This window comes from Anopheles gambiae, chromosome 3 (assembly GCF_943734735.2).
Source record: "Anopheles gambiae chromosome 3, idAnoGambNW_F1_1, whole genome shotgun sequence".
NCBI classification, from domain to species: Eukaryota; Metazoa; Arthropoda; class Insecta; order Diptera; family Culicidae; genus Anopheles; species Anopheles gambiae.
This window is the reverse complement of record NC_064602.1, coordinates 37,197,259-37,223,360: the sequence shown is the minus strand read 5'-3', so window position 1 is coordinate 37,223,360 and position 26,102 is coordinate 37,197,259. Positions and strand designations below refer to the sequence as shown.

Below are 26,102 nucleotides of genomic sequence, written 5' to 3'. Positions count from 1 at the left end.
GTTATTTAAGCCTTTTTACATTTTTGCTGTTGATGAAACTGATGCCATCATAAATATTCTAAAACAGAAGTATTTCATAAATTTCATAATAATGCTAAACATATTCTGCATGACCATAACTTTGTGTAGATCGACCACTGTGGACCTACGGACTAGTTTCGATGAAATATCGCGATGGCGATGTTTTACGAAAAACCGTTGTGCGTGTTTTGCAACGCGTTTGGCCAGCCATCTTGGAACGAGAGAACAAAAATAGTGGCAACGCCAGTGGGAAGCGATGGAGCCGCTGTCGAAAATTATTGCAAAGAAGTACTTGCCAAGCTTCGAGAACTTTAAAGCAGCAAATCTTGTAACGGACGATGAATATCGAACCGTAAAGTAAATCAGCAAATGGAATACTTTCCACCCAAACTGGACACTGTACCCAAACTTCCTCTTTCGTTGCAGGAGATGCAATCTGAACGATCTGCTCGACACGGAAAACAATCCAACGGTCCTAGACCGGATCTGCGAAGGAGAGCAAGTGCAGACGGCCGAGTTTTATAATCAGCAAGAAAGTAAGTGTACGCTGGCAATGTCCCCGTGTGTCTGAGTGAGTGAGTGATCTTTTTACCTTTCCTTTGTGTCCGCTTCAAGAATCTTACCACCGGAATGTGGCGAAGATATATCGCAAAAATAGGGCCGTTTCCCCGGGACCTCCAACTGTTAATCCTGCGCCTCCGCCACCGCCACTGCCTGCCGTGCCTGCTATCGTTGAACCGGCTGTTCAGCCAATCCCCATGGAAGGTCCGCTGGAACCGGTCCGATCGAACGAGGGTGTCAATGCGGCAGCAGCACCGAGCGATCCATACCAGCTGCGGGAAGAAATCAACGCCATTGCAACGGTGATGCCATCGGCGGTGGAACTGCTCCCCCAGGACGATAACTTTGGCAGCCAGGAGGCCGATGGGGCACGGGAGTTTTTGCAGCTGTGCACCGACGAAGAGCTGCCGCCGATGTCGCTGAGACAGTCGATGACGCGGGATATGTTGCTGTCGCAGTTTCCATCCCTGCCGGCGGTCGCCCCGATGGTGGACAACTTCCAGAACATTGATCTGAATACGCCTTTGTTCAGGAGACCGCTGGGAACCAGTACACCTTTCCTGCCGGTTACGGAGCCCGTTGCACAGCTGGCATTGCCCGAGTTACAGGAATCTGGGCCGCAGGGCGCGCAAGAGGCACAGCAAGAACCAGCGGCTGAAGTTGTTCCGAATAGCTCTGAACAAGTTACTGCTTCAGCAGTGCAGCCAAGCACTGTGGCTCCTTTGATCCCGGTGGTGGAAAGTAGCTCATCGGGAGAGGAAGTGCCGGTGGCGCGCCCCAGACGCACCCGACGGGAGGTAACGCTGACGCAACGGCTGGAACCGTTTGAAAGTAGTACCGGTCGGGGTATGCCGCGGCCGAGGAGGAATTTCGATATTTTTAGCTTCCCCTACCGTACGGTGTGGAACAAAACGATACAGGACGTGCAAAATCAGCTGGCAGAGCTTTACAAACAGCAGCAGCAGGAGCAGCAATCACAACGCAAGCAGCAGCAAGAACTGCTCGAAGCGGTGCCCGTGATGCGGGAGGCAGCAACGAACCAACGAATCGATTCGGGCTTCCAGCAAACGACGGACGATGGATCCCGCAATCCACCGCCGATGAGCACGACAGAGACATCCAACTTGGCGGTGGACAATCGGAAGGGCGGCAAGGCCACCATTAGTAACGATCGGTCACATCATCTACTTAGCCAGCAGGAAGCGATAATGACATCGGATCTAGTAGGCACCAGCCTGCAACCGGTTGTTCCGGATCAACTGGAATCGATTGATGGGAAGCTGGCGGAAGCGTCGGATCGTTTCCAGCTGCCGACGGTCATAGGGGACACGGTATGATGGATCATATAATTACTCAATTAATTTACTAATTTACTTTCTTTCGCACGACAGCCGGCGGCTAACAATGAAACGAGCGTGATGAAAATTCCAGCACAGGCGGGCAATGAGTCCGTATCGCAGGAAACGGGGAAACAGGCCGTTCCGTCCGATCCGCCATTGACAGCTCCCCAGGAACAGCGGACTACTAAGCGCACTCGATCGAACAAGCAAATCGAAGAAGAGCAGGCTGTATCATCCGAGCAACGGCCCGAAAATCCATCAGGAGTAAGAATTTGCAATAAATTTTACAGTAATAGTAAAAAAATGCTAATTTTAAAAATTCTTTCAGATTCGGAACGAAAAGGAGATCGATCTAAGCTCGGTGCTGTTTAACCAGGCAAAGGAGCTGGAGGCAATCCCGGAGGAGATCGATTCGTGTGACGGGGTGGCTCCACTGGATACAATGGTAAGTGCTCCTGCGTCGTTTGTTGGCAAGGCAGAGCATTATTAACGTAAGAGCATTGTTAACAAAGTGCTGCAAAATGTCACTGATAATGTCATAAAAAATCTAACTGCAACCAAATCTATGTCAGGGTCACGTAGTCAATTGTGATAATCGGAGGTGATACTCTAAACGTTTGGTGTGACTAATACATGCTTCATGACATTTTCGTGACCATCGCTTGGTCATTGACTATGTCATGACTTTTTTACTGTGATCAGTTCTGCAAAATGTCACTGACATAAGCATGACAAATTCCTACTGAAATAAAATCATGTTAGCGTCACGAGCTCCAATGCGATGATCAGAGGTGAGAACAGTTGGTGCGACCATCACATGCTTGGTGACAGAGTAAAGTAGACAGAGCGAAAAAGCATGCTCATTGTGTTGTTTGGGACCACACGCAAAGCATATTCCAAGAATGTCTTAATTATCACCGACAGAAAATGTCGTGACCGAGTGAGTGATCAAGAGTTTGGTACTACATAAAATGTCACCAAACTTTCGATTGGTCCACCAACTGTTTGACTCTCACCCCTGATCATCACAGTTGTGTATGTGATCTTGAACTTCGTTTCAGTGATGAGTGTTGGTGACAGAAAAAGTCATGATTATGTTAGCGACGGCATTAAGCTCAGCTTGTCAGTCCAGAGTATTGCGTTGGATTCAAGCACTCGCACGTCACGTTCGGTTTGTCATGACACACTTTCATTGAGTATCAGCAATGAGCATCAATCTACCACGGATATGTTCATTGTTTTCGTTGGTGAACATCTCGTAATGCTCATGCCATGCAGGTGGTGCAGCACTGCGAATACACACACACATCTAATCGCGTTTGCTTCTCTCTTTACTCACGCTTCGTCACAGCTGATCGATATAGTGCTCGTAGTGCAGCGCGAAATGTGCCATCGGGGGGTGCAATATGTGCCACTGCACCACCTGCATCAGTTTTTCCGCACCAGCTCACGTTTGGGCGTGTGTAAACTGTTCAAAAACATAATTCTGCTCAAGCAGGCCGGGCTGCTTGAAGTGCAATGCAACGAGGAAAACCACATTCGGCAGGTGACATTGCGCAATGCGGCCGGGTGGAGTGGATGAAACGAAAGGGAGCACATAGCAGTACGCAAGCACCTCGTTTTACTATTTATACAATTATTTCTATTCTATTCACGTGATTTGTAATTTTGCGGCAATTTTCTTCTTTCTCTAGTTCCACTATTTATGTAGTAGGTTTAGTTTAATTTATGGACTATTAATTATATTTAATTTATTGCCGCAGCTACTCGCCTAGCTCAAGTAAAATACTTTCGCGCCATTACAGGGTTTTCCAGGGGTTCTTATAGTTGTGGGACACTTCCTTGACTTTTTCTTATAGGAAGTGAACTTCATATGATGGAAACCGGACTCTATGGTAACCCCTTTTTGGACAGGCTCCTTGGAAATTCCAATTTGATTTGTCCCATAAGGGTGCTGTAGCGTCCAATTCCCATTACATTAAGTTCATTTCACGCAAGAAAGAGTCAATAAAGTGTTCCATGAGAGCTTCTAGAAAACCCTGTTATGTAGATAGTTACTTCTTCACAAACATACGTCGTACGTAAGGACGTATAATGTTATTAAACTAGACAATTTGTATTCGTTAGCAAATAACGTTCGATGGACTGAAAATGAATTTGAAAATAATTTAAAAACGTTTTGTAATAATAGCAGACTTTCACACTAACTTAACAAAACATTAAAATAAAACAATACTTTATAAAAACGCTGTTTTGCTTAAGAAATGTGAGGTTTTTTTTCTGTTTTATTACGGTTTTTTTTCTTAACAAAAGGACATCTGTACAGGTTGATATTTTGTCGAACTATAATAAACACAGAAGAGAAAATAGTTTTGTAAATTGTATAGCAACAAATCTACTTATAGCCTAATATGAATAAAAAAAAACTGTAAACACCATCGCAGCAACAAAAAACAAAAAAACAAAAGGCTGTTTTATGTGTTGCTCATTACTGTGTATAATAAACGTAATTTTGCGCACGGTTTGCAGTCGAATGATATGTTGTGGTTTGTATATATATTGTATAATACCTTTTCTATTTTGTAACAATGGTTGTTTGTTTAGGATTAATGTAGAAACCAGGCAATTTCTTGTAATTTCATTCGTTGTTGTGGTGGATTCCAATTGGATTGTTTGTTTGTCTCTATCTATCTTCCCTTTTTGTCCAGCACACTTTTTGGGATCGCAATATGTGACAAAAAGAACGAAATGTTTGTTAATGTATGCTTTGCACCTACCACGGACACACGGCAGCCGTTTTGGTGTATCCGGGGGTAAAAATTAAACAAATAAGCAAAACATAGAAGAGGCACATCTCGATTTTATAAATCTCATTCCCTCTCACTCACATTCCATTCCAGGCCATTGGTGTCTTTTGTTGTTGTTATTGTTGTTGTTTGTGCTTCTGCTGCCCCTATACCAGATCAATAAAAGGGGTCAAAAACAGGGTGGGGGATGGTTCCTTTTCGTTTGCATCATGTGTTGTGCTTGGTGTTGTATGGCGCGGATAGAAACCTCCCATTGCGACGGGGACCCATTATATCCCATTATTATCCTTGACGCGTACGTATTATTTTACAACTCGATTTTTTAACTCCAGCCCCATCGGTCTCCTATTCTATCTTACTACTTGTTGTTTTGTGGTGGTCTCCCGTAAAGATCACGCGCAATTCCTAAACTAAAGGACGTCGGTGCGTGCGTGCGTCGACACTTTAGGAGTAGAGTGTGTGGCGCCGTGGGTTTTGTGCTTACAATTCGTTCATTTATCACGGTTTTTTGTTTCACATTCTTGGGGATTTAACTCCAACCTTTAATTATAAGGCGCTTTTGTCTCTGTGTGTGTGTTATAAGTCTTTTGCGTTGTGTGGTTAAGGTAAGACGATCGCCAGTTTTTTTTTGCGGATTTTGGCGTTGGCATTTTGTTCTCTCCTTCTCTCTCTCTCTCTCTCTCTCTCTCTCTCTCTCTCGCTCTCTCTTTCTCTATCTCTCTCTCTCTCTCTCTCGCTCTCTCTCTCCTCTCTTTCTCCATTTCCTTACAATGATGACCATCGTCCATCGAAGAAATAGATCATGGAACGGTGGTTTCTTTTTTTCCTTTCCAGGTAAAGAGGGACACTGTGGCACGGATGGCATTGTAGTTCCCTTCCTATCCCTATGTGCACCCAAATATAGCTACAATTTTTGTCCCATCCTCAGAGTGTATTATTATTATTGCATCCTAGTGTAATTATTGTTCATGTAAAAAAAGAAGAAGAATACTGAATTTTCTGGATAATGTTCCGTTCCAATTGGATTAAAAAAACAACCCCCCCACACACACACAGTCCTTGTAAAATTGCCCTTGCGCAACTGGGTCCGCTAAAGGTGGGGGAATCCCATTTTGCAAAATGAATCTCAAAACTATACACACTCCGTGGCACTCAGTGGCACTCAGTGGCACACTCTCTGGCAACACACCGGGGGGCATCTAAGCCGGCCCGAGCAGCTCCGACAGCATCTCCCGGCTGGAGAACGCACTCGCGGTGATGCCCGTTCGCGACCGGCTGCGGTTCAGCTGGGCCCGCCGCTCGGCACCGGCTGGCCGTGGGCCGCGCCTTCGCCGCTGCTCCCGATTGCCGAACGCCGACCCGGTCTGGAGCGCCTCGAGCAGGCTGTCCATCACGCCTTCCTGCGTTTGCGCCGCATCGATGTTGATCAGATCGACCTTGCGCTGCTGCTGCCGTTCGAGCAGTTCGCGCTGGGACCGTTCCTTTGCCTCCTGCGCTCGGCGCTTCTTTTCCTCCTCCTCGCGCAACCGGCAGTTGTCGGCGTGCGCCTGCACGAACGCGTCCTTGAACGTTTTGATGTCGGTAAAGAACTCCTCCATCGTGTACTTGGCCGGATCGAAGCAGTAGTACTCGGACAGGCTGCCGAACAGTGACTCCATCTGGGCCAGCATGCGGCCCAGCACCTCCACCTGCGCGCGGCACTCCACCGCGAACTGGCCCATCACATCCAGGAAGCGGTCGTCCTCGCTTTGCGGCACCTTGTTGTTGTTCAGATCGGACTCGAGGTTCTTCAGCGCGTTGTTCATCTGGCGCATCGTCTTCTGGATCGTGTCGAGGCTGACGCGGGACGCTTTGTCCACGTGGGACAGATCCTCGTAGAAGGTGAGCGCCTCCGGGAACTTGCTCTCGATCACCTCGGCCAGATAGTGCAGCAGCGTCTGCTTGTTCTCGTGGTCCTTCGTGCTGGACAGCTTCGGCAGGAAGCTCATCTCGAACCCGTACGCCGGGTCCTTCTTCGAGCCCGAGTTCATGTAGTTGCCGAGCAGCAGGATCAGCTCCAGCACCTTGGCAAACTTTTTGCTCGTCTTCACCTCCTCGCAGGCCGCCGTCCCCGCCACGATGTCCGGCTTCACGTCCTGCACCATGTCGGGCAGGTCGATCTTGAAGCTGAGGCTCTGCAGCCGCGCGCCGAGCCGCTTGATGTCCCCGATCGTGGCCGCAAACCGCTCCGCCCCGGCCAAATCTTCGCCGCGCGCCCGGATCTCCTGCAGCCGCTTGAGCTGGTCGGGCGGCGGCAGGTACTGGATGAGCTGCTGCAGCACGCTCGGGCTCAGCACGGACGTGTCGCAGCGCAGCAGGCAGGTGCGGATCTGCTCGTGGGACAGATGCTTGAGCGAGCCGCCGAGCAGGATGGACAGGTTTTGGGCCGCCTTCGCGTCCAGCACGCGCAGATCGACGTTCTTCTTCGACGACTGGGGCCGGTCGGCCGCGTCCTTGTCGATCGGTTTCGCCGGCTTGGAGGAGAACTTGAGGGCGAGCCGGGCGAACATGTCATTGTCGGCCAGCTGCTCCTCCTGCACCTGCACCCAGAACGAGTTTTCGGACAGGTTTTTCGCGTCCAGCCCGTTCCAGTTGGCGCGCTTCATCGGCCCATCCGTGTCCCACTTCTTCTTGGGCTTCAGCCCATATGGGAGCGGCTTGGGGGCAGCGTTCGGGAACGGTGGTGGCATTCCCGGTGGCCGCATACCCATCATCATCATCGGTGGCGGGGGAGGTGGCGGACCGCCCATGCCGGGCATCGGGGGCGGTGGTGGTGGACCACCCGCCGCCGCTCCCGGGAACGGTGGTGGAGGTGGAGGTGGCGCACCACCACCACCACCACCCATCATGACGGGTACGGCACCGGGACAAGGAGGAGGTGGAGGAGGGCCACCGCCGGGCAGCAAACCGGGCGGTGGCGGTGGAATGGTGATTTGAGGTAGCTTGCTCTTCCCCTTCGGCGACACGACCACACCGGTCGCCTCGATCTCCTTGAGGCGGTCTTCCAGCGCGGCCACGCGCGCCTCCGCCTCCTGCTTGGCCGTCTGCAGCTCGGTCATGCGCTTCTCGAAGTCTTCCGACTTTTTGCTCTCAATCTGCTTCGTCTTTTCCGCCATGTCGTCCAGCAGCGTGCTCGTGTCGATGTGGAAGTCGCGACTGTCAAAGTTCGGATCGTAGCCGCTCTTGTGCAGCACGATCTGCGAAACGCACTCCTCGATCAGCTTGAAGTAGGCCGGCCGGTACTGGTGATCATCCCGGATGAACAGCAGATGCTGCAGGATCGACAGGAAGTACGGTTCGCTCGCCGTGTCGGCGACCAGGTTCTTCAGCAGCTCGAAACAATCGTTCATGTCGTCCAGCTCGAGCCGGACGTTGTCGAAGCGATTGCTAAACTCCTCGAAATCCTCCTCCCGGTAGCTGTTGAAGATCTTGATGTGGTTCACCAGATTCTCGTTGCCGCACTTGTCCACCATCTCGGACAGCTGGTCGATCCGCTCGTACAGCCCGGCGCGCATGATCTCGCAGCGCAGATGCAGCCGGAAGTTGATGTCCGTCGGCGTGTTGATGATGCAGTTGATGAAGATCATCGTGCTGCAGGTCAGCTCGTAGTTGCGATCGTTGTCCATCAGCAGGCCCTCCACGATCGGGCGGAACCGCTCCGCGCCCGGCTTCCGCATCGAGCTGACGTTGGTGATGGCCCGCAGCACCTTCTCGTACCCGTTGCGATCCTTCAGCAGCGTCAGGGCGGACAGGAGCTTGATCGCTTCGCACATCGTGTGCGGCTGGGTGGTGTCGATGCACTGCGCCAGCAGTAGCACTACCGCATGCTGATCGGGCGTTAGGATCACGTTCAAGCCCCAGGAGTTGTTCAGGATCGCCTTCAGGCAGCGGAGACACTCGTACTCGATTTTGTGCATGCGGCGCGGCACGGTTTTGCAGTACCGCAGCAGGGACACGATCTCGTTGATGCCATCCTCGCCAAAGTCCTTGATCCAGCTGATCGGATTGCTGGTTAGCGCGACGCGTAGACTTTCCAGACAGGCGAGCAGCTTGTTCGTTCGGTTCAGGTAGTCGCCTTCGTGCAGGTACTGTACGTAGTCGGAGGGTTTTTCGAATCGTGAGTTCGCACGATGCTCGGACGAGATTTTTCCTGCAATCGAGAGAGAGAAAAAACCAATTAGAATTTCAAGATTAATTTCTGAAATTTCACGATGGTCACGTTGTTTAGGACCTACTCGAAGGACTTTCTCCAAAACCAATTCTCTCGTCACTTGCTCATGTCTGTATTTATATATTTAAAGTCCCTGAGAAAGTATCTCTCTTTATCTATCTTAGCTCTTGGTCAATTTCCAGCGTAAGGTAGGTTCAAGGCAAAATGTCACGAGCATCATGTGATAATAACAATCGAAAATAATGAACATATCCGTGGTAGCTTGATGTTCATTGCTGATTGATATTGAATGAATGTATGCCATGACATGTCGAACGCGACGAGCGAATGCTTCAGTGCAACGCAATACTCTGACTGATAGTGAGCTGAGGTAGGCTGAGTTTAATGCAAACATAACGTAAACATAATCATGACTTTTTCTGACTGTGAACAGTGCTGCCAAATGCCACTGTTTCGGTCACCAACACTCATCACTGAAACGAAGTTCAAGATCACATACACAACTGTGATGATCAGGGGTGAGAGTCAAACAGTTGGTGGACCAATCAAAAGTTTGGTGACATTTTATGTAGTACCAAACTCTTGATCACTGACTCGGTCACGACATTTTCTGTCGGTGATGATTATGACATTCTTGGAACGTACTTGGCAAGGGGTCTCATGCAAATAAAATTAGCATGCCTTCTCGCTTTGTCTGCTTTGATGCTCTGTTGGGTAGGACGATTAAGCATCTGAGCAAAAAAGCATACTCATTTTGACGCTTAAGTAGTCTCAAGTGGCACGCATCGCACATCTCCCATGACTATCGTGATCATCACCGATAGAAAATTACTGACCAAGGGTTGGTTGCACAAAATGTCACCAAGCATATGGTCGCACAAACTGTTTGAGTCTCACCTCTGATCTTTACCGAAGAGCTCGTGACGCTGACATGATTTTAATTCAGCCGGAATTTGTCATGACTATGTCAGTGACATTTTGCAGCACTGATCAGATTAAAAAAAGTCATGACAAAGTGATTGAACAATCGTTGGATACTAAACTGTCATCAAGCATGTATGGGTCACACCAACTGTTTGAGCATCAGCTCTGATTATAACAACTGAGTACGTGACGCTGACATGGATTTTGTTTCAGTCGGATTTTTTATGACATTGACAGTGACATTTTGCAGCACTGCCAGCGAGAAATGATGCCCAATAATGTAGAATGCGCTCTGAAATAGCTATTTTGAAATTGCACGTAATCAATGTTGGTGTAAAGTGCAAATCCACAGGAAAGAATTTCTTCATTTCTGAAACAAAATGGGTTTATGACAGTAAAATCAAACAAACACTTGAAGTAGTACACCCTATAAGCTATGATTGTGTAACATAATACACCAATTCATCTTACAATTGTTGATTGCAATATCCCCTCAGATGGAGACATTTGATGTGGAATGTGTGGAATGGCTAGTTTTAGTTTATCAGTTGATCGATGAACTCACAGAGAAAGAATGCATTAGACTCGCCAGAATCCAGTGTTGTTGATCATGTCATCGGAAACCTCAGGGACTAGGGGAGAAATCATGCGGAAGATGACCTTGATAACGATCTAATGGGGCATACCTTAGAAGGCTGAATGTTCTGAACGTGTTTGAAAGCAGTAACAAGAATACAATGAATAGTGCAAGTTTTTCACAGTAAGTTACTTTTAGAGAATGATCAACGTCCATATTCAGGATTTCGCTGTTCTACTATGTTTTCAGCAAATATCAGTAGCTTAAGTCGTCCAAAAGTTCAAGGAAATATTCACATTGATTTTCATGTCGCTAACTGAAGGATAACACTAACAGATTCGCTTACGAAAGTTACGAAAGACAATCTCGTTTTATGCATCAGTTATATGCAATAAAATTCAATAATTTTTTGACACAAAACATAACATCGATCATCAAAATATTAAACGTAACGATATATATACGGATAAAATGATATCGCGATCAGGATTTTGGAACACGATCTCATAACGATTTAAGATCTGAGCTTTATCGTAGTCGAACGAAATAAGTGTTGATGTAGGATACTAAAATTTGGAGGAATATTGAGGTCCTGTGTAAATCTTCAACCAATCTAAATCTAGATCTAACTAGAATAGGAAATTGTACGTTTGCTTTACGCGAAGTACGTACATCAAAGGCCTGTTCGTTTTAATACAGAAGGTCTCAGTGCTCCATTCCGATCGATATAGATTCTGATCCTGCCAGGGTAAAAGCTTTATAACGTATACAGTTAGGATCTTTGCAGTATAAAGTGATAAAAAAACAGTAAAAATGTTACTACAACAACGAGCCAGAGTTTAGGAAGAGGAATAGAACAGGACCACACAACGTGTCCACCAAGGCACCAAGTCGTAAAGGGCAGCTGAAGAGCCAACTAAGGCACTATTACGACACTAAACTATGATCGGTTCAGGACACTGTCAAGGACGCCTTAGACGGTAATATGATTTCAAATCTCAATGCAATAAAAATCAAAACATAACGCATTTAAATCAACAATTTGAACTCATTATGTACTACGAGATTTATGCACTTTATGACGCAAACAGCAACAGCTTCTGTATCAAGAGTAATTGTTTGTCTGCTTTGTCAGCCCCACGGACATATACTTTCAAACAGATTACAAACGATTATTCTTCCCTTTCCACACCACATCAATCATTGACCCATATATGCCCATCCAACACTCCGAAAAAAATTTGATCGATCGATCAGCACAAACGGATGCTACTGCTGATCGCAATAATAACGTTCTATTTAAAAAAAGAGTTGTTTACAGCATAGCTTGCCATCAACACTTACTACTCCTTGCTCGCTTCCTCACTGTGTGACTGTGCTGTCCCCAGTTACTAAATTTCATCCAACGAACAATGATCAAGTACATTAGTGGGTACTCTTGGGGTGGGGTAAGATTGCAACAACGAAGAAAGGCACGCCAAAACCAATGGATCATACGCCGTCTCACCCCGGTTCCAGAGTAAACAACACCGTCGAGAATGATGATGATCATCATCATCATCTCGCTCCGGAAGGCAATTGAATAAACAGGCCGATATATCTGTATTTTGAAAAACCATTAGTGAACCGTTAATTATAGCGTGATGGTGTCATCGACGAAAAACACGCACACAGTTGGAGGACAGCGTGAACATCAAGATCAGCGTCCATAACCTGCAAGGTGCATTTGAAAACAGAGACGCGCGCACGTCAGCGCAATACTGTCGTTACTGATGATGATCTTTTTTGAACAAGATGTTTTTTAACGGTCGGCGAGAGCACGGACCACGTCATCGCAAGGGCGATAAAACAGGATTATATGACGAGAGGCCCAAACACACAAAACAGGATGAAGGAGAAGAAGATGAAAGGAACCTAACCAACCTAAAGCCGATGATGTAATGCAAACGAGAGAAATATGGTAATGATGGTAAGAGCTTTCCAGAACTGGCTTCTCTCTTCTTGCGCACAGGCGCGTTGCTCGACTGGTCCTCTGCTCTTCTTGCGACGCACACTGGACTAACCTAACGTCCGCCACCGACCTTGAACTTGGCGAGGGGAAAAGTGTGTGCAAACGAAGAAGATACGCAGCAAAGCGACGGCCACTACACTAAGCACGAATCGGTTGTTTGCCGGCCGGAACGACCAGACGCCCGCGCGCCAGTCTATGGCTTTGCTGTGCGCTGCACAGGAAAAGTGAATCCTCCCAACCAACCCAAGGGGTGGTTGCAATGGACTCATAAATGAGCCGCCAACACACATGAAGGCGGGAAGAGAGGAGTATTCTACTCGCTAGAATGAACAGCTGGCGGGTGAGATGGTTTGGCAAAGAAATGGATCTCCAGAGCTCCGGGAGAAACGTGCAGAAATAGCAAACAAAAAGGCTTATGGATTGTAAAAAGGGGGTGGTTGTTGGGAGTGGTACTACTACAACGAGAACCCGCGACGACGTTACGATGGACGTGGCAGGCAGGGTGGTGCTGCGGTGTTTGTGGGGATGGATGCGAGATCAAGTGAAGCGTTTGTTTGCGATCGAGCGCGAATGCAGCTGCTGCTTGCTGCTTGACGTAATGTGAGGCATGTGGCACGATGGATGAGCACGTGGCGCCACTAGATAAACGCGACCGAAGGCAACCACACTCGGGCACGGGATGACGACGATGACGACGACGACGATCATCTTTCAGCTGTGATACACCGCTTATTGGTTCTTTATCACAATGTAGCAAGACAAAGAAGAGAGTTGCTTCACGTACGCAGGCAGGAGTATGCATTAGCAAATTGTGTTCAAATAAATACTTTTTTCTACCAACATAATGCCCCACTCCATCACATTCATTCACAGAATTCTTCCTTAACACATGGTAAAGAGATAAACGTTTGCAGTTTTTCTCATTATATCGTTAGCACCGACTGGAGACTCACCGACTGTTGGCGTCTCAATGGCATGACATTCAAAGTACGTGTCGTAAATTCTCCAACGAAATTGCTCATCAGTTAGCGCGGGGAGCCTTGAATCACCCCACAGTCGTTGAGCACAACTAAACAAGAGAATATTGTGGAGTGGAGTGTGGTGAATACGCCTTTCACCCGCTCTCCCTGACGTACGATTGTCGCCTCGCCCGTGTCGCCTGGCCATTAAATTAAGCTTCCAACGGTCTTTCCGGTAAGAGGAACGGTCTTCCTCTACGTTTAAACAAAGATGAGACATCGCCCAGCGACATCGTCGTCACAGGACGGACATGCCGGAGGGAGAAACAACAGATCATCATCGTGGTTGAATGGGGAGAGACTCGTTGTGTGTGTGCTGAGGCCACACTGCCTCCGATCAATGATGATGGTTGCAATATTTTGTGCAAATCTTGTGCCCGAGCTCGCGGGATGGATCAGAGCCAGAGTCAGGCCGGCCGAAAAAGGCGATACAGCGCGGCAGTATGCGCATATAAGGAACGTGTGGCCGTGAGTCAACGGTGCAAGCGGTACGGCGTGTAAAAGCACGCAACGCGTTCTCTTCTTGCTTCGAGCGTCTACATCCACATTCTCCAGACCTCGGGGTTTTCTTATCGTACGGCGCATTTTTAACGTCGGCGACCGCAAGCGACAAACAGCAGCAGCGCTGCTCGCCAAGGGGGTAGTAGTAGGTAGCGCAGCCCCAAGAGCGCGTTGATTATCGATTGACGCTTTCTATAACGGGGCTACGGCGGTGTGAGCTATTTCAGAGCTACGCGAGCGCCTATTCCCTTGTTTTAGCAGGGTTCTTTCGTAGCCAGATCGCACAGCTGGAGAGACACAACAGATTTTGGAGTGGAATCACTGTTGGTGCCGAAAAGAAATCCAACTCTCAACTAGAAAGGGTCGAACGAAACGAAAAGAAACAGGTAAAATGCTCCAAGAGAATCCATATTGGGTTAGGTTCCATCATCAAAAAAATAGGAGAAATGATAGGATTGTGATCCAACCGTTGCGTACGAACTGCGCCGTAAAGATAGGAACATTTTAGTGTTAATCGAATCGCTGATTTTGTTGCCGTTTGGAGCTTTTTTTGCCGTCTCGATAATGTTTCTATCCCTAATACCATTCGACCACGGGGCGCAATGGGTTTAGGGTGTGAGCAACTGCTTGGCAAAGCTTGTTTGCTAACCTGTCACGCGTTCGATAGGAATTTAACCCATTTGCGTGTCGATAAAGCGCAAAGATAATTTATCATTTTCTAGACGAGAAGCGTACTTTTCCGTGCCAATCTGCACATAAAAGTTGGAAAACACGGCACCAGCACCGCATTAATCCTCTCTTCCTCGAGAACCTGTTCCGTTCGTTCTATTCCGAGCTGGAAGAAAACAAAAATACCAAATAAACGACGATACATCTTCTTCGTTGTTTTGTCTGCTTCGCTCATCAATCCGCCCCATTTCGCAGGGTGTTCATTTTTGTGGTCCGCCGGAACCGACCCAGCACACGCTCGACTGCACCCGTCGCGGCGGGATTTGTTTGGCGGGTAAGGGTGCGGAATCAATTGCTGCTGTTGCACATGTTTAAAACGCGACCTAAAAGTAAACACACCGCCATTGTTTCACCCTCCTCTAACTCTATTGTACGCATGACCTGCGCCTCCCCTCCCAGCCAGCCAGCCAGCATGACACCTGTTGCGCTTACTCCCACAACACCACACACCGCGCTTAATGCTCTCTGGCTCTAACGCAGCGTAACCATGGCAACGCGGGGCATACTCGATGGTGCGCGTCTACGATAAATTTAAACACATTACCCGAAAATGTTTGATTGTGGTTGCTACTCCGTTTAGCGCCAAAAGTGTGTTTTCATCAGCGTTTTTGTTACAGCCACAAACGATTCGACGACACATACGAACCAAAAACAAAAAGTGGCTAGTAGTTCAAGGTAATGTTCGACTCTCACACACGCACACATTTCCGGGGGATGGAAAACAAACGCACAGACAAGTGTTTTGGGGAGCGAAGGCCGTGGAAAAGGCCGCGATAAGAAGTACCGAGTACGGGCGCGATAAGACAATTATAATTATGAGCTCATAGCGCATTTTGCTTGCGACAACTCTGCCTGCGCCTTTACGTACGAACGAGTGGAGTACGGTGCTGCTTGCTTAACGCTACGCTTATCACCCACATAGGATTCCACCAGTGGTCGTGTCTCTTTCGTGTCTTGGCAAATAAATAGTATGCCCATTAATCTAACGCACTCAACGTTCGGGAGTTTTCGTGAACCCCTTTGGAGCGCTTAATATTGTAAACAGTCTTGTTTGCACGTTTGTACTTTAAAAAATAACGACTGAAAATATACACGCATCGTGTGTGTGCCGCCTTCGCCTACAAGGCTTTGTTTGATTTGCTGACGTTTCACTAAGCGTTGATAAGAAGGAACAGGCCACCGCAGACAAATCGACAAAAAGCGGGAACACCGTGACGGATATGCACTGTGGCGAGGGGCATGCACAGCCTGCTACTGTGTTTGCTGTGTGCAAATGATGATTTGGAACCATAATTGATACGATTCCCGAGGCCAAAAAGTATAAATATTTTTGGAATTCCAAACCCGGGGGAAGGTGATGATCTCAGCAAGTCATGTGTTTGCACTGTCCTTCCTTCACCGCTCGGTGTTTTGACAGGTTAATTATAGTAAATTAAGCGACCGAGACAGTTTTCTGCTCTAAAAATACACCCGAAGATGGAACGGCTCGCTCTCGCTGCTGCCCCTTGTTCAGCAGTGATCCATCCTTGAAAGGATGGGAAGGGGAGTTTAATTTTGCACGTGTTTTCACTAGCATCACCAAGGTTTGCCCAGCCGTGAAATCGCGACGTGGAGGTTGCAGTGCAGTGCACAAGAGAACGACGTCGCCTCCCCCACTTGGGCCACACGGTGACTTACACTGCGCACGACCACGACTACGACAACGCCGTTTCGTGCACTTTGACGCGGCGTTCTTCTTTACAACTACGACGGTTGAGTTTTGTTTTCGTTTCACAATCGCGGTTGAGTGCTAGGCCGTTTGTGGAGGGAAGGGGCGTTAGGTCATCCCCCCTACTTGCACTGCTCGCTATCTATACCGTACGGGTGTCCACACACCCCAAGAGCCGCTGATTTCACCCAGGCTCATTTTGCCCGCACACAAATCGTGAAGGATGCTTTTGTGGGTCACCATGGAGACTCCGCGGGTGCGCGCGGGAGAGAGTAATACACTTTGAAGGCCTTTGTGCGTGTGTGTGTGTGTGTGTCCGTGCGTTGCTGTTCACTGAAGACTTGCCCAAAGGAAGCCCCCCCTCGGCCATCCTCTTGTTTTGGGGTAGGGCAGGTAGGGTCGAGGTGGTGGCGGAACGAGACCTTGCCGCGCATCCTTTCCATTTGCCCATGTAAATAAACAACAACTGCAACAACACCAAGCACCACGAATACCAACTTCCCCGATGCACTTCCACACCACACCACTCTTCCTGTCTCGCTTTCTCGCACGCTTGCTGGCCCGACCCCACCGCGAGTGTGGCGTCTTTGTTGAGGCTGAACTGTGTCCACCCCGCGCTGCCCGTTCGGGTATGGGGTGACGGTTCCGCGCGCCTCTTACGTACCTTTCACGTGCATGTCGATCATTTTGCGCTTCTCCTCCAGCGGTTTGCCAAGCAGCGGGTCGCGCTTGTCCTTGGGAATGTTCATGTCCTCGAGAATTTCGAGAAACAGCTTGTTGACTTCCGCCTCGCTCAGGCGGTGCGTTTCGTTCGGCTCCATCAGCGACGCCAGGTCCGCGTCCGGGCCGGACAGTGGACGGCCCCCGTTCAGGCTGCCGTAGCTGCCGTACCCGCCCGTACCGTTGCCGCCAGCGCTGCTCGGCCCATTGCCGTACACGCCACTCCCTCCATGCCGACCGAGCTTCTTGTGCGGTCGGCCGAGCAACGTATCCAGAAAGCCACCCGATTTCACCCGATCGTGTTTCGACATTTTCGACGCACTCGCGACGCGCGCAACCGACGGGGGAAAACACCAGCGCACGGGACAGTTCGATTTACAGGTAGCACTCTAACCCTACACGAAACAGAAAACAATAACGCGATGCAACATAGATTGGATAAATTAGGTCTCGAGCGAAAGAGCAGCGCTGCTCCACGGCTGACATCATTTCTTCTTCTTCCTGGGCGATTTCAGCATACCTTGACAATGCGCTCGGTTGGGCGGGTATGGCCATTCAGCACGATGTTGACAGCTTGCGACGGTTAGCTGTCAACATGAAGCTGAGCTGTTGGCGTTACATGCATTACGGTACAGACGACAGCATAAGACAGGGTTTGACGTGCGTTTTTTGCTGCCCTTTGACCCCTTCAAAACATTTTAAAAGTGTCAAGCGAGTAGTTTCAACGGTTTAAATACTCTTTTTCTTTAAAAACATGGTGGATTTCGGTGTGTCTAGCAGCGACCTAAGACAGATTCGGCAAGGAGTCCCGCGGTCTTGTGATAAAGTGTGAAACTCTGTGAGTTTTTTTTATCGAAAAAAATTACAGTTTTTCCCCGAGTTAGGGAACGTTCAGAACCTCGCCGCATGCGATTGTATGGGATTGGACGTTAATGACAGCACTTGCGAATCTGCCGCATGCGGCGCTGCGGCAAAATCAAAATCATTTGATATTGCCGCATGCGATTTTTTTTCAGATGTCAAATGTCTAAAATCATATCAAATAATGATTATCTTTATAAAGAAACAACAAAATATCATTATAATATCTTGAAAAGCTAGAAAATTGATAAAACTCTTTTCTTGACGCATGCGGCAAAATCGCATGCTACGAGGTTCTGACCGTTCCCTTACACGAATAATGAGTTCCGGAGACATTCGCGAAACTCGAATTTTCACATATGTCAAATATCACGTTTTATAGCCAAAATAAACTTGATTAATTATGAAAACTCAGCAAAAAAAAAAATAATAAGATAACGATTGCAGTAATGGCATCAACCACTACCCAAGACATCAACCACTCGTTATGAAAACCCGGCTGCAATAATATTGATCGTAAAATGATCCAACCTGTTTGTTTTGTGCGTAGGTAGAAATGTCAAAGCCAGCACGTGCTGTCAAACTGACATCGCCTATCGGGTGCAAGAAATCGCGAGAACTCTCCAGCGGCAGAGGTGTGTTTTCGATCCGTGGATAATAATTGTGTTAATTTGGGCAAGAAAGTTGGTAAATTCATAACCATCTTCTCCCATTTGCCATTGTTTCATAAGTTTACAGCTTAGTGACAATCGCTTAATAAAGCCTTGTTTCGTCTGTATTGCAGATCAACCCAGCGACACAAGATGGCACAGAGCAAGCTGAACGATTTGGCTGGCAAATTCGGCAAGGGTGGTCCGCCCGGTCTGACCACGGGGCTGAAGGTGCTGGCCGCCGTCGGGGCAGCTGCATACGGCATCAAGAACTCGATGTACACGGGTAACGTATCGGTACAACACATTGCGAAATAGTCCCTTGCACCGGTGACGATGGAGGAGACGGGTGTATATGTACAAGAGTGATGCAACCTAACCTCTATTTGCGATTGCTTGCAGAACCGGTCGGTGCGAGGAATGGTTCGGCTTGCGAGGATGGAATCATTGTAATTGCTTAAAAGAAGCACTCTTTTGCAATAGTGAAAGAAGGTGTGATTTAATCATAATTAAGCAAAAACGTGATTCTATGCTCCGAAACGCCCAGTCCCACCCGGCTTGAAAGCATTGCGTGTCGTTACATAACAATCGGATTGCATCGAACCTCGTACACACACACACACACACACACACACACACACACACACACACACACACACACACACACACACACACACACACACACACACACACACACACACACACACACACACACACACACACACACACACACACACACACACACACACACACACACACACACACACACACACACACACACACACACACACACACACACACACACACACACACACACACACACACACACACACACACACACACACACACACACACACACACACACACACACACGCATGTTTAGGCATGTCACTGATGTTTATGTTTCTGCTCTGACCCATTGCTCCCCCTTCCCCCCTCCCCCTTTTCCCAAACAGTCGAAGGTGGCCATCGTGCGATCATCTTCAACCGTATCGGCGGTGTCGGTGACGATGTGTTCTCGGAAGGATTGCACTTCCGCGTGCCCTGGTTCCAGTATCCGATCATTTACGACATCCGCTCCCGGCCGCGCAAAATCTCCTCCCCGACCGGTTCGAAGGATTTGCAGATGGTGAACATTTCGCTCCGGGTGCTGTCCCGCCCGGACGCCCGCAAGCTCCCGGTAATGTACCGCCAGCTGGGCCAAGACTACGACGAGAAGGTGTTGCCCTCGATCTGTAACGAGGTGCTGAAGAGTGTGGTGGCCAAGTTCAACGCTTCCCAGCTGATCACGCAGCGCCAGCAGGTGTCGCTGCTGATTCGCCGTGAGCTGGTGGAGCGGGCGGCCGATTTTAACATCATCCTGGACGATGTGTCACTGACGGAGCTGAGCTTCGGGCGGGAGTACACGGCGGCGGTCGAAAGCAAACAGGTGGCGCAGCAGGAAGCACAGCAGGCCGCCTTCCTGGTGGAGCGGGCCAAGCAGGAACGTCAGCAGAAGATCGTACAGGCGGAGGGTGAAGCGGAGGCGGCGAAAATGTTGGGTATTGCCGTGGCCGAAAATCCCGGCTACCTGAAGCTGCGCAAGATCCGTGCCGCGCAGAACATTGCCAGGACGGTGAGTGGCTGCTGCTGTGGGTTGTGTTGTGGTGCATTCATTCTAATGGGTTTTTTTCCCTTTTTTACTCCAACAGATCGCAAACTCACAGAACCGAGTGTACCTCTCTGCCAACAGCCTGATGCTGAACATTCAGGACGATACGTTCGACGACATGTCGAAGAAAGTTTCAAGTAAGAAATGAGAATTACTAACGCCTTCGGCAACGGAGGCATCACTACTAACTAAGTCTAATCCATCGAACGATAATGCTACTAACACTAATAATGATACTACCACGCACGAGAAGTTAACGATGGGTGTAGAGTTTCATCCACCGTCTTCGAGCGCATTTCCGTACGCACAAGATACTCCGTTTTAGACAGCAAAATAACGAAGATTTAAAAAGTATTATAATGTATCCCACAGGATGCACATTGGCATTCCAAAGTCTTGCTTCTGATTTGCGTTTTAAAATCAGATCTTTTTTTTTTTTTAATTGGCAGCCAGTGTGTGTAGAGACATGGCATGTCCATGGTTCAGTAGACAACCGTCTGTTTTCGTTGTATAAATGTAGTTTTAATAAAACAAAGCCTTGCACATAGTAAAGAAACCACCCTAACTAAATATGTTCGACATTCGTAAAAGTAAATGATAATTTCTTATCTTGTTTGATTTAGTCTTTCCTTGAAAGTATTTTTTCCCCTTTATAGGGTTTTCCAGGCGTTATCATAGCTGTGGGACACTTTATTGACTCTTTCTTACGTGAAATGAACATAATTTACTGGGAATTGGACTCTACAGCACCCTTTTGGGACAAATCCAATTGGAATTTCCCAGGAGTCTGTCCAAAAAGGGTGCCTAAGAGTCCCGTTTCCTTCATATAAAGTTCATTTCCCATTAGAAGAAGTCAAGTAAGTGTCCCACAACTATGAGAACCCCTGGTAACCCTGTAAAGTAATTGATCTTTTTCCAATTGGTGTGAGTAGAGAGTAGACGATCATTTTAAACTAATGAAACATTTCTATCTGTTCTATTTCCATTCCCTTCCGTAGGAAAATAAGTACGCAAGCGCAGGTGCATTTTAAGAACCTATTTGCCTAAAACCGATAATACCATACTGCGAAACGAAATAGAGAGAGCGAGAGAGGGAGACAGAACGTTAATAGAAACTAGTTAAGCGAAGCATAACAGTGTGCGTGCGTGTGTGTGGGTCGATACATAGGAGTGCAAATTTGGGACAAAATGATGGCAAACGACGACGAGCCGTGACCACCACCACCTTCCTCCTTCTCCACCAAGCAGCGCAGCGTGTAGTAGTACCGTGTACTGGCGGGTGAAGACGATGATCGGTCAGGGAAATTGCAAGATGGATTATGTGCCGCGATTTCATGTTCCTTTCCGGGATTCTATCCCCCAGCCGCTGAGCCTCTCTCCGTCTCTAATTCTAATGCCTTTAACGATCTGCCTCCGGGTTATTGTGTGAGCAAAGGCGTGCTCACTCAACACAAAACTCTGGGATACGTCGACAGTTGCGAGGATGATAGTTTTGTTTCCTCCCTCCCCTTTCTGTATAATCATCGTGCAAACAGCAGGGAAGCAAGGGCAATTAAATAGAATGAGAGAAGAGGGAGACAGAGTGAGAGATTGAGTGGGAAAGAGAGTGAGGCACACAAGAGATCGCTTCGTTTGGTGTATGGTATAAAGAAACGCGCGTGTCGCAGTAAGCGCAGGTTGCATTTTTGTTTAGTTTAGTCGTTAAGAGGGCGCATTTTGAGTGAGCGAATAAAGTAGAAGGAATTGGGGTTGTTCTCAGTTCCCGCTCCATCTCCATCAGCCACCCGTATATCGTATATCGGTGGTAGAGTAAAACAAAAAATATGTTGTGCGTGTGTTAATCTTTCCGAAACAAAACAATAGCATAGTAACACACAAACACTTTTAGTGTTGTCCATTTCGCTGGGTCGTTGGAGTCTGGGCGGGCCTTTGCTGTGGAAACGGAGGAAGTGGCATGTGGCGTTTGGTCGTTGGCAAGTCGTGAAAATCCTTATTTCTATTATTTTCTTTCATTTTGTTTTTCGTTTATTTTTGTTTTCTTTGGCATGATACACACCTTTGCGAACATTATCAAAACGAATATGGTCCACATTTGGAAACGATCCTGCAGCACGTCAGCCGGGTAGTAATGGATGGTTTAACTCTTCGGCAGCACCAGCAACAACGTCGTCGCCAGCCACAGGACAGGTGAAAACGAATTCAACTCGTAGAGCCGGTGAAGCTCAAACCGAAGACAACAAACAGTACGATGAGAGTTTGATAAAGATCATTGCCGAGGAAACGGTCGATCGGTTGAAGGGTAATGTGTTGTAGAGTGGAGCAGAACAAAAGGAGGAAAGAATTTCTTTCACATTAGAAGAGAGTCCAAATGCATTTTTCAACAACCAAACACACACAGACAGAATTGTTTCGTTGTATAAGTCTAAACGGTTTATGATTGTTGCTTAATGTTTGTATTTTGTTGTCCATATTTAGCAATGGTAATGTCGGTAGATTGTTCCTTACGGTTCACACATACTGCTTAGTGACGAATTCAATGTTTTAAATTAGAATACTTCAGAACTATCAGCTCAGATACTGCCGAAATAAACGATGGTACAAACACATGTTTGGTGAGCAAACATAAACGGATACTACTTGTTTTCCCTTATATATTTTTGGTTCGCTGTAGCCGTTTTCTACTAATTTACGGTACGCTATGTGTTAATTGATTGTAAGAAAACTATCCCTGAAATGATGCCTACCTTTTCTGCCACCGAACACAATTCACAATCAGTCCAATTCTCACGTGATATTTCACCCTTCCGCTCGCTCGTCGCTGTATGTTTGATAAGATGTTCCTACTTTGTTTTGAGATGATAATCGGAATATTGTTTAAACACGATACACGATACAAGTTTCTAAATATCTACGTCCAGTTATTGAGAGGTTTGAAAATGGCAGTGGTTGATTTGTTGAACGCTGCCCGGTGGCAGGCCGATTCCTGAATTACTACTTAAGATCGTCTGTTTTAAGACGTGATGCACTATTACCATACTGTCCTGTTGCTAGCTCTAACGGATAATGGCTTTGAGTTACGTTAATATTTAGCTATTGATTGCGTGTTAGCTCGCTGACGCGGAAGCTTCCTCTAAAGATACATACCACATGCCATTAGAATTTAGTTTGGTTTTCTAATACGGTGTCGTGTTCGTTTCTGTCTTCGTTTTATTCGTTGCTATTGTGTCAAAAATTGTGTATCGATCGATTTTTTTTTCTTCTGTTGGACCTCATTGATTTAAACTACATCAACTACATACGACTCTACGGCTAGTGTAATACAGTGGAGGAAATTCCATTAAGTGTACGCTCCGTTCTGAGCAGATTTGCATATCCATTATTTCGTGCTATTATTTTTTTAAACATGAAATCAAAATCCAAAGATATCAAGATATAAAATTAAATGAAAAATAGGCAAAAATCATTATAGTTCGAAGCGTACCATGATTTTACAAATTTATATTTGATCTTATATTTAATTGATGTAAAGGGTTTGGATGATTTGTTTAACTGTTTTTTCAATCTTTTTTTGAATCTCACGATTTATCTGCTCTGCTACCCAACCATTTGATTCATAAAATGTTGAAACGATGTTAACAAATAGTGAGCCATATTTAAGTGAAATACAGACATTCGAGAATCATAAAACAACAAACAAAAAATAGGAAAGCAGTGGGACTGATCAAAAAACAATTTGGAAACATGAATAAATTAATCACCAAAATGGACAATTCCAAAAACGTGCATTTTCTTTTTAAATCTTAAAGTAACGTTTCTAATAAAAGTTTATTTGTTTATTTGTTAATGAAACAAATTATAATAGTTTAAATCAGAAGAGCTTTTAATAAATCATTGTTTAATTTAATTTAAAAAGGTTTAATTGCGTGCTACGGAGTCCAAAACCTCTATAACTATAAAAAATAAAATAAATCTAATTTTTCACTTTATTTTGCTTTAAAATATCTAGTTAGAAAAAATATGATTTGCTCAACAATCAAACTACACTTGCAGGAATTTCCTCCACTGTATTTTGTCATCACTAAAGCTACAACGACAGCAATAGAACAGCACTAAAAAAAACAATAAACGATGTTTCCCTTTTGAATTTAAAAGCACACATAAAAGTTGTGCAAAGTACACATTTTTGTTTGGGTGCAGTAAAACGGAGAAGTGAGTGGAAAGGCGAAAATGCGCGATGCAAGAGGGCAGGCAAAGGGGTGTACAAAAGGGATGCATAGCGAATTTTATAGATGCCCGATGGTTCGAAAAAGGATGACTCACTCACACACAAACGAGTGCACGTGCATGAGAGATGCATTCTTGATTGCATTCTTAATAAATAGAGAGTTTATCACAGTGTTTGTCGTCAGAAGTCGGAAGAGAAAGCAAGCAGCATTTGGTCGTGAGAAAGAGTTTGCCAGAGTTGTTTTTTACGAAAGCAAAAAAAAAGGGGCGTGAGTGTGTGAATGTAAAGCCAACGAAATTGGACGCTTAAAATTATATAACAAATAGAGGTAGAATAAAACTAAAACAACAACAAACTCAACGGCAGTGTAAAACATTACCCCACAAAAGTGAAATTTGCTCTTAACATAAATAACCCACACACACACACGCACACACACAACCACTATGAAAATGGGAGCCAGGACGATAATACAACATTGAATAGAGATTGATCAACAAAATGGAACAATACCGGGTTTCCCACGATTTATTGGTTGGTTCCCATCAATTTTTGGTGGGTTCCCATATTTTGGTACGTTCCTACGATTGTTTGATCGTTTCTAAGAATTTTTTGGTCCAATTGTATTGATATCCAATCGGAAAATACCAAAAAATTATAAGAACGAACCAAAAATCTATGGGATACGATCAAAAAATCATGGGAACTGACTAATAAATCGTGGGAAAACCCGTATATGGAACGAAGATCAATACAAAAATGTACGGGGGAGTTGGTTGGTTTTTGGTAAGTTACAATACTGAACCGTTTAACAAAGAAAAAAACACGCTTACATCAAGGATCAGAGCCACAGGCGGCACACTGCACCCTAAATTCACTAGAACCCACCCGGGTGAGACGGCGAAACCATTCTTTCTTTTTAGTCTTCCTTAAAAGCATGCGGCCTGAGCGGGAGCAGAGTGAGCTTAACTAAGACTGCTGCAAAAATGCTGTTTAAATGCGCGCACAGCTTCTTACACTTAAGCGACATTGTATCCAAAGGGAGGGAAAGAGCTTCCCCGACAACCCAACCCATCCTTCCAACCTGGTTTTGGCTAGCCTAGCTGTTTAATTATGTTTTATCTAATAATAATGACTGATTTTTGCGGAGTTCTTTCCTAGAAACACCGTAACGCACGCAGCGCATACTTACTGACTCGGCGGTGTGCCTGCACTGCTATCGGATGGTCCGGACGTAGAAGTAGCACCGGCCGCTGTAGCAGCAGCAGCAGCACCACCACCACCACCACCACCATTGGGACAGCTCAGTGGTCAAATGCTGGTTTGGAGGAGGCCACGCTCGAGATTGAAACACTCCAGCACCGAGGCACCGATCGAGCTGCGCCGCGTCAGCATGGAGGTGACGATCGTCCACTTGTTCACCTTCGGATCGTACCGCTCGACCGAGTTGAGCGACGAGGAGCCATCGTTGCCGCCGAGTGCGTACAGGAATCCGTTCGCTTCCACCACCTCGTGCGTTGATCTGTGGATAAAATGGCATAGAAAAATGCTATTAGAATCGCATCACTGCGGAAGACCAACCAACGC

At 46.8% G+C, this 26,102-nt stretch overlaps 4 protein-coding genes across 17 annotated transcripts in view; 2 read left to right on the top strand and 2 right to left on the bottom strand.

Annotated features, from left to right (window-relative positions):
• The first annotated feature begins 2 nt into the window (after positions 1-2).
• LOC133394018 (uncharacterized) lies at positions 3-4,187 on the top strand. Its single transcript, XM_061662234.1, has 6 exons — positions 3-378; positions 448-557; positions 637-1,913; positions 1,974-2,186; positions 2,251-2,367; positions 3,274-4,187. Exons 1-6 carry the CDS (start codon positions 278-280, stop codon positions 3,502-3,504), a joined length of 2,049 nt encoding a protein of 682 aa, XP_061518218.1. The 5' UTR covers positions 3-277; the 3' UTR covers positions 3,505-4,187.
• LOC1279020 (protein diaphanous) lies at positions 4,174-17,666 on the bottom strand. 2 transcript variants are annotated; one of them, XM_061662232.1, is made up of 2 exons: positions 17,073-17,666; positions 4,174-8,918 (listed from the first exon to the last, which is right to left on the bottom strand). In XM_061662232.1, exons 1-2 carry the CDS (start codon positions 17,437-17,439, stop codon positions 5,929-5,931), a joined length of 3,357 nt encoding a protein of 1,118 aa, XP_061518216.1. In that variant the 5' UTR covers positions 17,440-17,666; the 3' UTR covers positions 4,174-5,928. The 2 variants fall into 2 exon arrangements, with proteins under 2 accessions (XP_061518216.1, XP_061518217.1); XM_061662233.1 differs by lacking the exon at positions 17,073-17,666 and adding an exon at positions 9,004-12,822.
• LOC1279019 (prohibitin-2) lies at positions 14,112-24,412 on the top strand. Of its 11 annotated transcripts, none has more exons than XM_061662248.1 (5): positions 14,112-14,357; positions 18,774-18,925; positions 19,596-20,254; positions 20,331-20,427; positions 21,289-21,577. In XM_061662248.1, exons 2-5 carry the CDS (start codon positions 18,793-18,795, stop codon positions 21,294-21,296), a joined length of 897 nt encoding a protein of 298 aa, XP_061518232.1. In that variant the 5' UTR covers positions 14,112-14,357; positions 18,774-18,792; the 3' UTR covers positions 21,297-21,577. The 11 variants fall into 11 exon arrangements, with proteins under 11 accessions (XP_061518232.1, XP_061518226.1, XP_061518221.1 ...); XM_061662242.1 differs by lacking the exon at positions 21,289-21,577 and adding an exon at positions 22,401-24,412 and having other exon boundaries at positions 14,150-14,357; XM_061662237.1 differs by lacking the exons at positions 14,112-14,357; positions 21,289-21,577 and adding exons at positions 18,515-18,624; positions 22,401-24,412.
• Positions 24,413-25,295: 883 nt separating this feature from the next.
• LOC1279018 (kelch-like protein 17) overlaps positions 25,296-26,102 on the bottom strand; it is a 40,006-nt gene continuing 39,199 nt past the window's right edge. For all 3 annotated transcript variants that reach the window (XM_061662235.1, XM_061662236.1, XM_318675.3), the window contains one exon: positions 25,296-26,037. In XM_061662235.1, the coding sequence (XP_061518219.1) occupies positions 25,827-26,037 (211 nt within the window). In that variant the 3' untranslated portion in view covers positions 25,296-25,826. The remainder of the gene's footprint in view (positions 26,038-26,102) is intronic.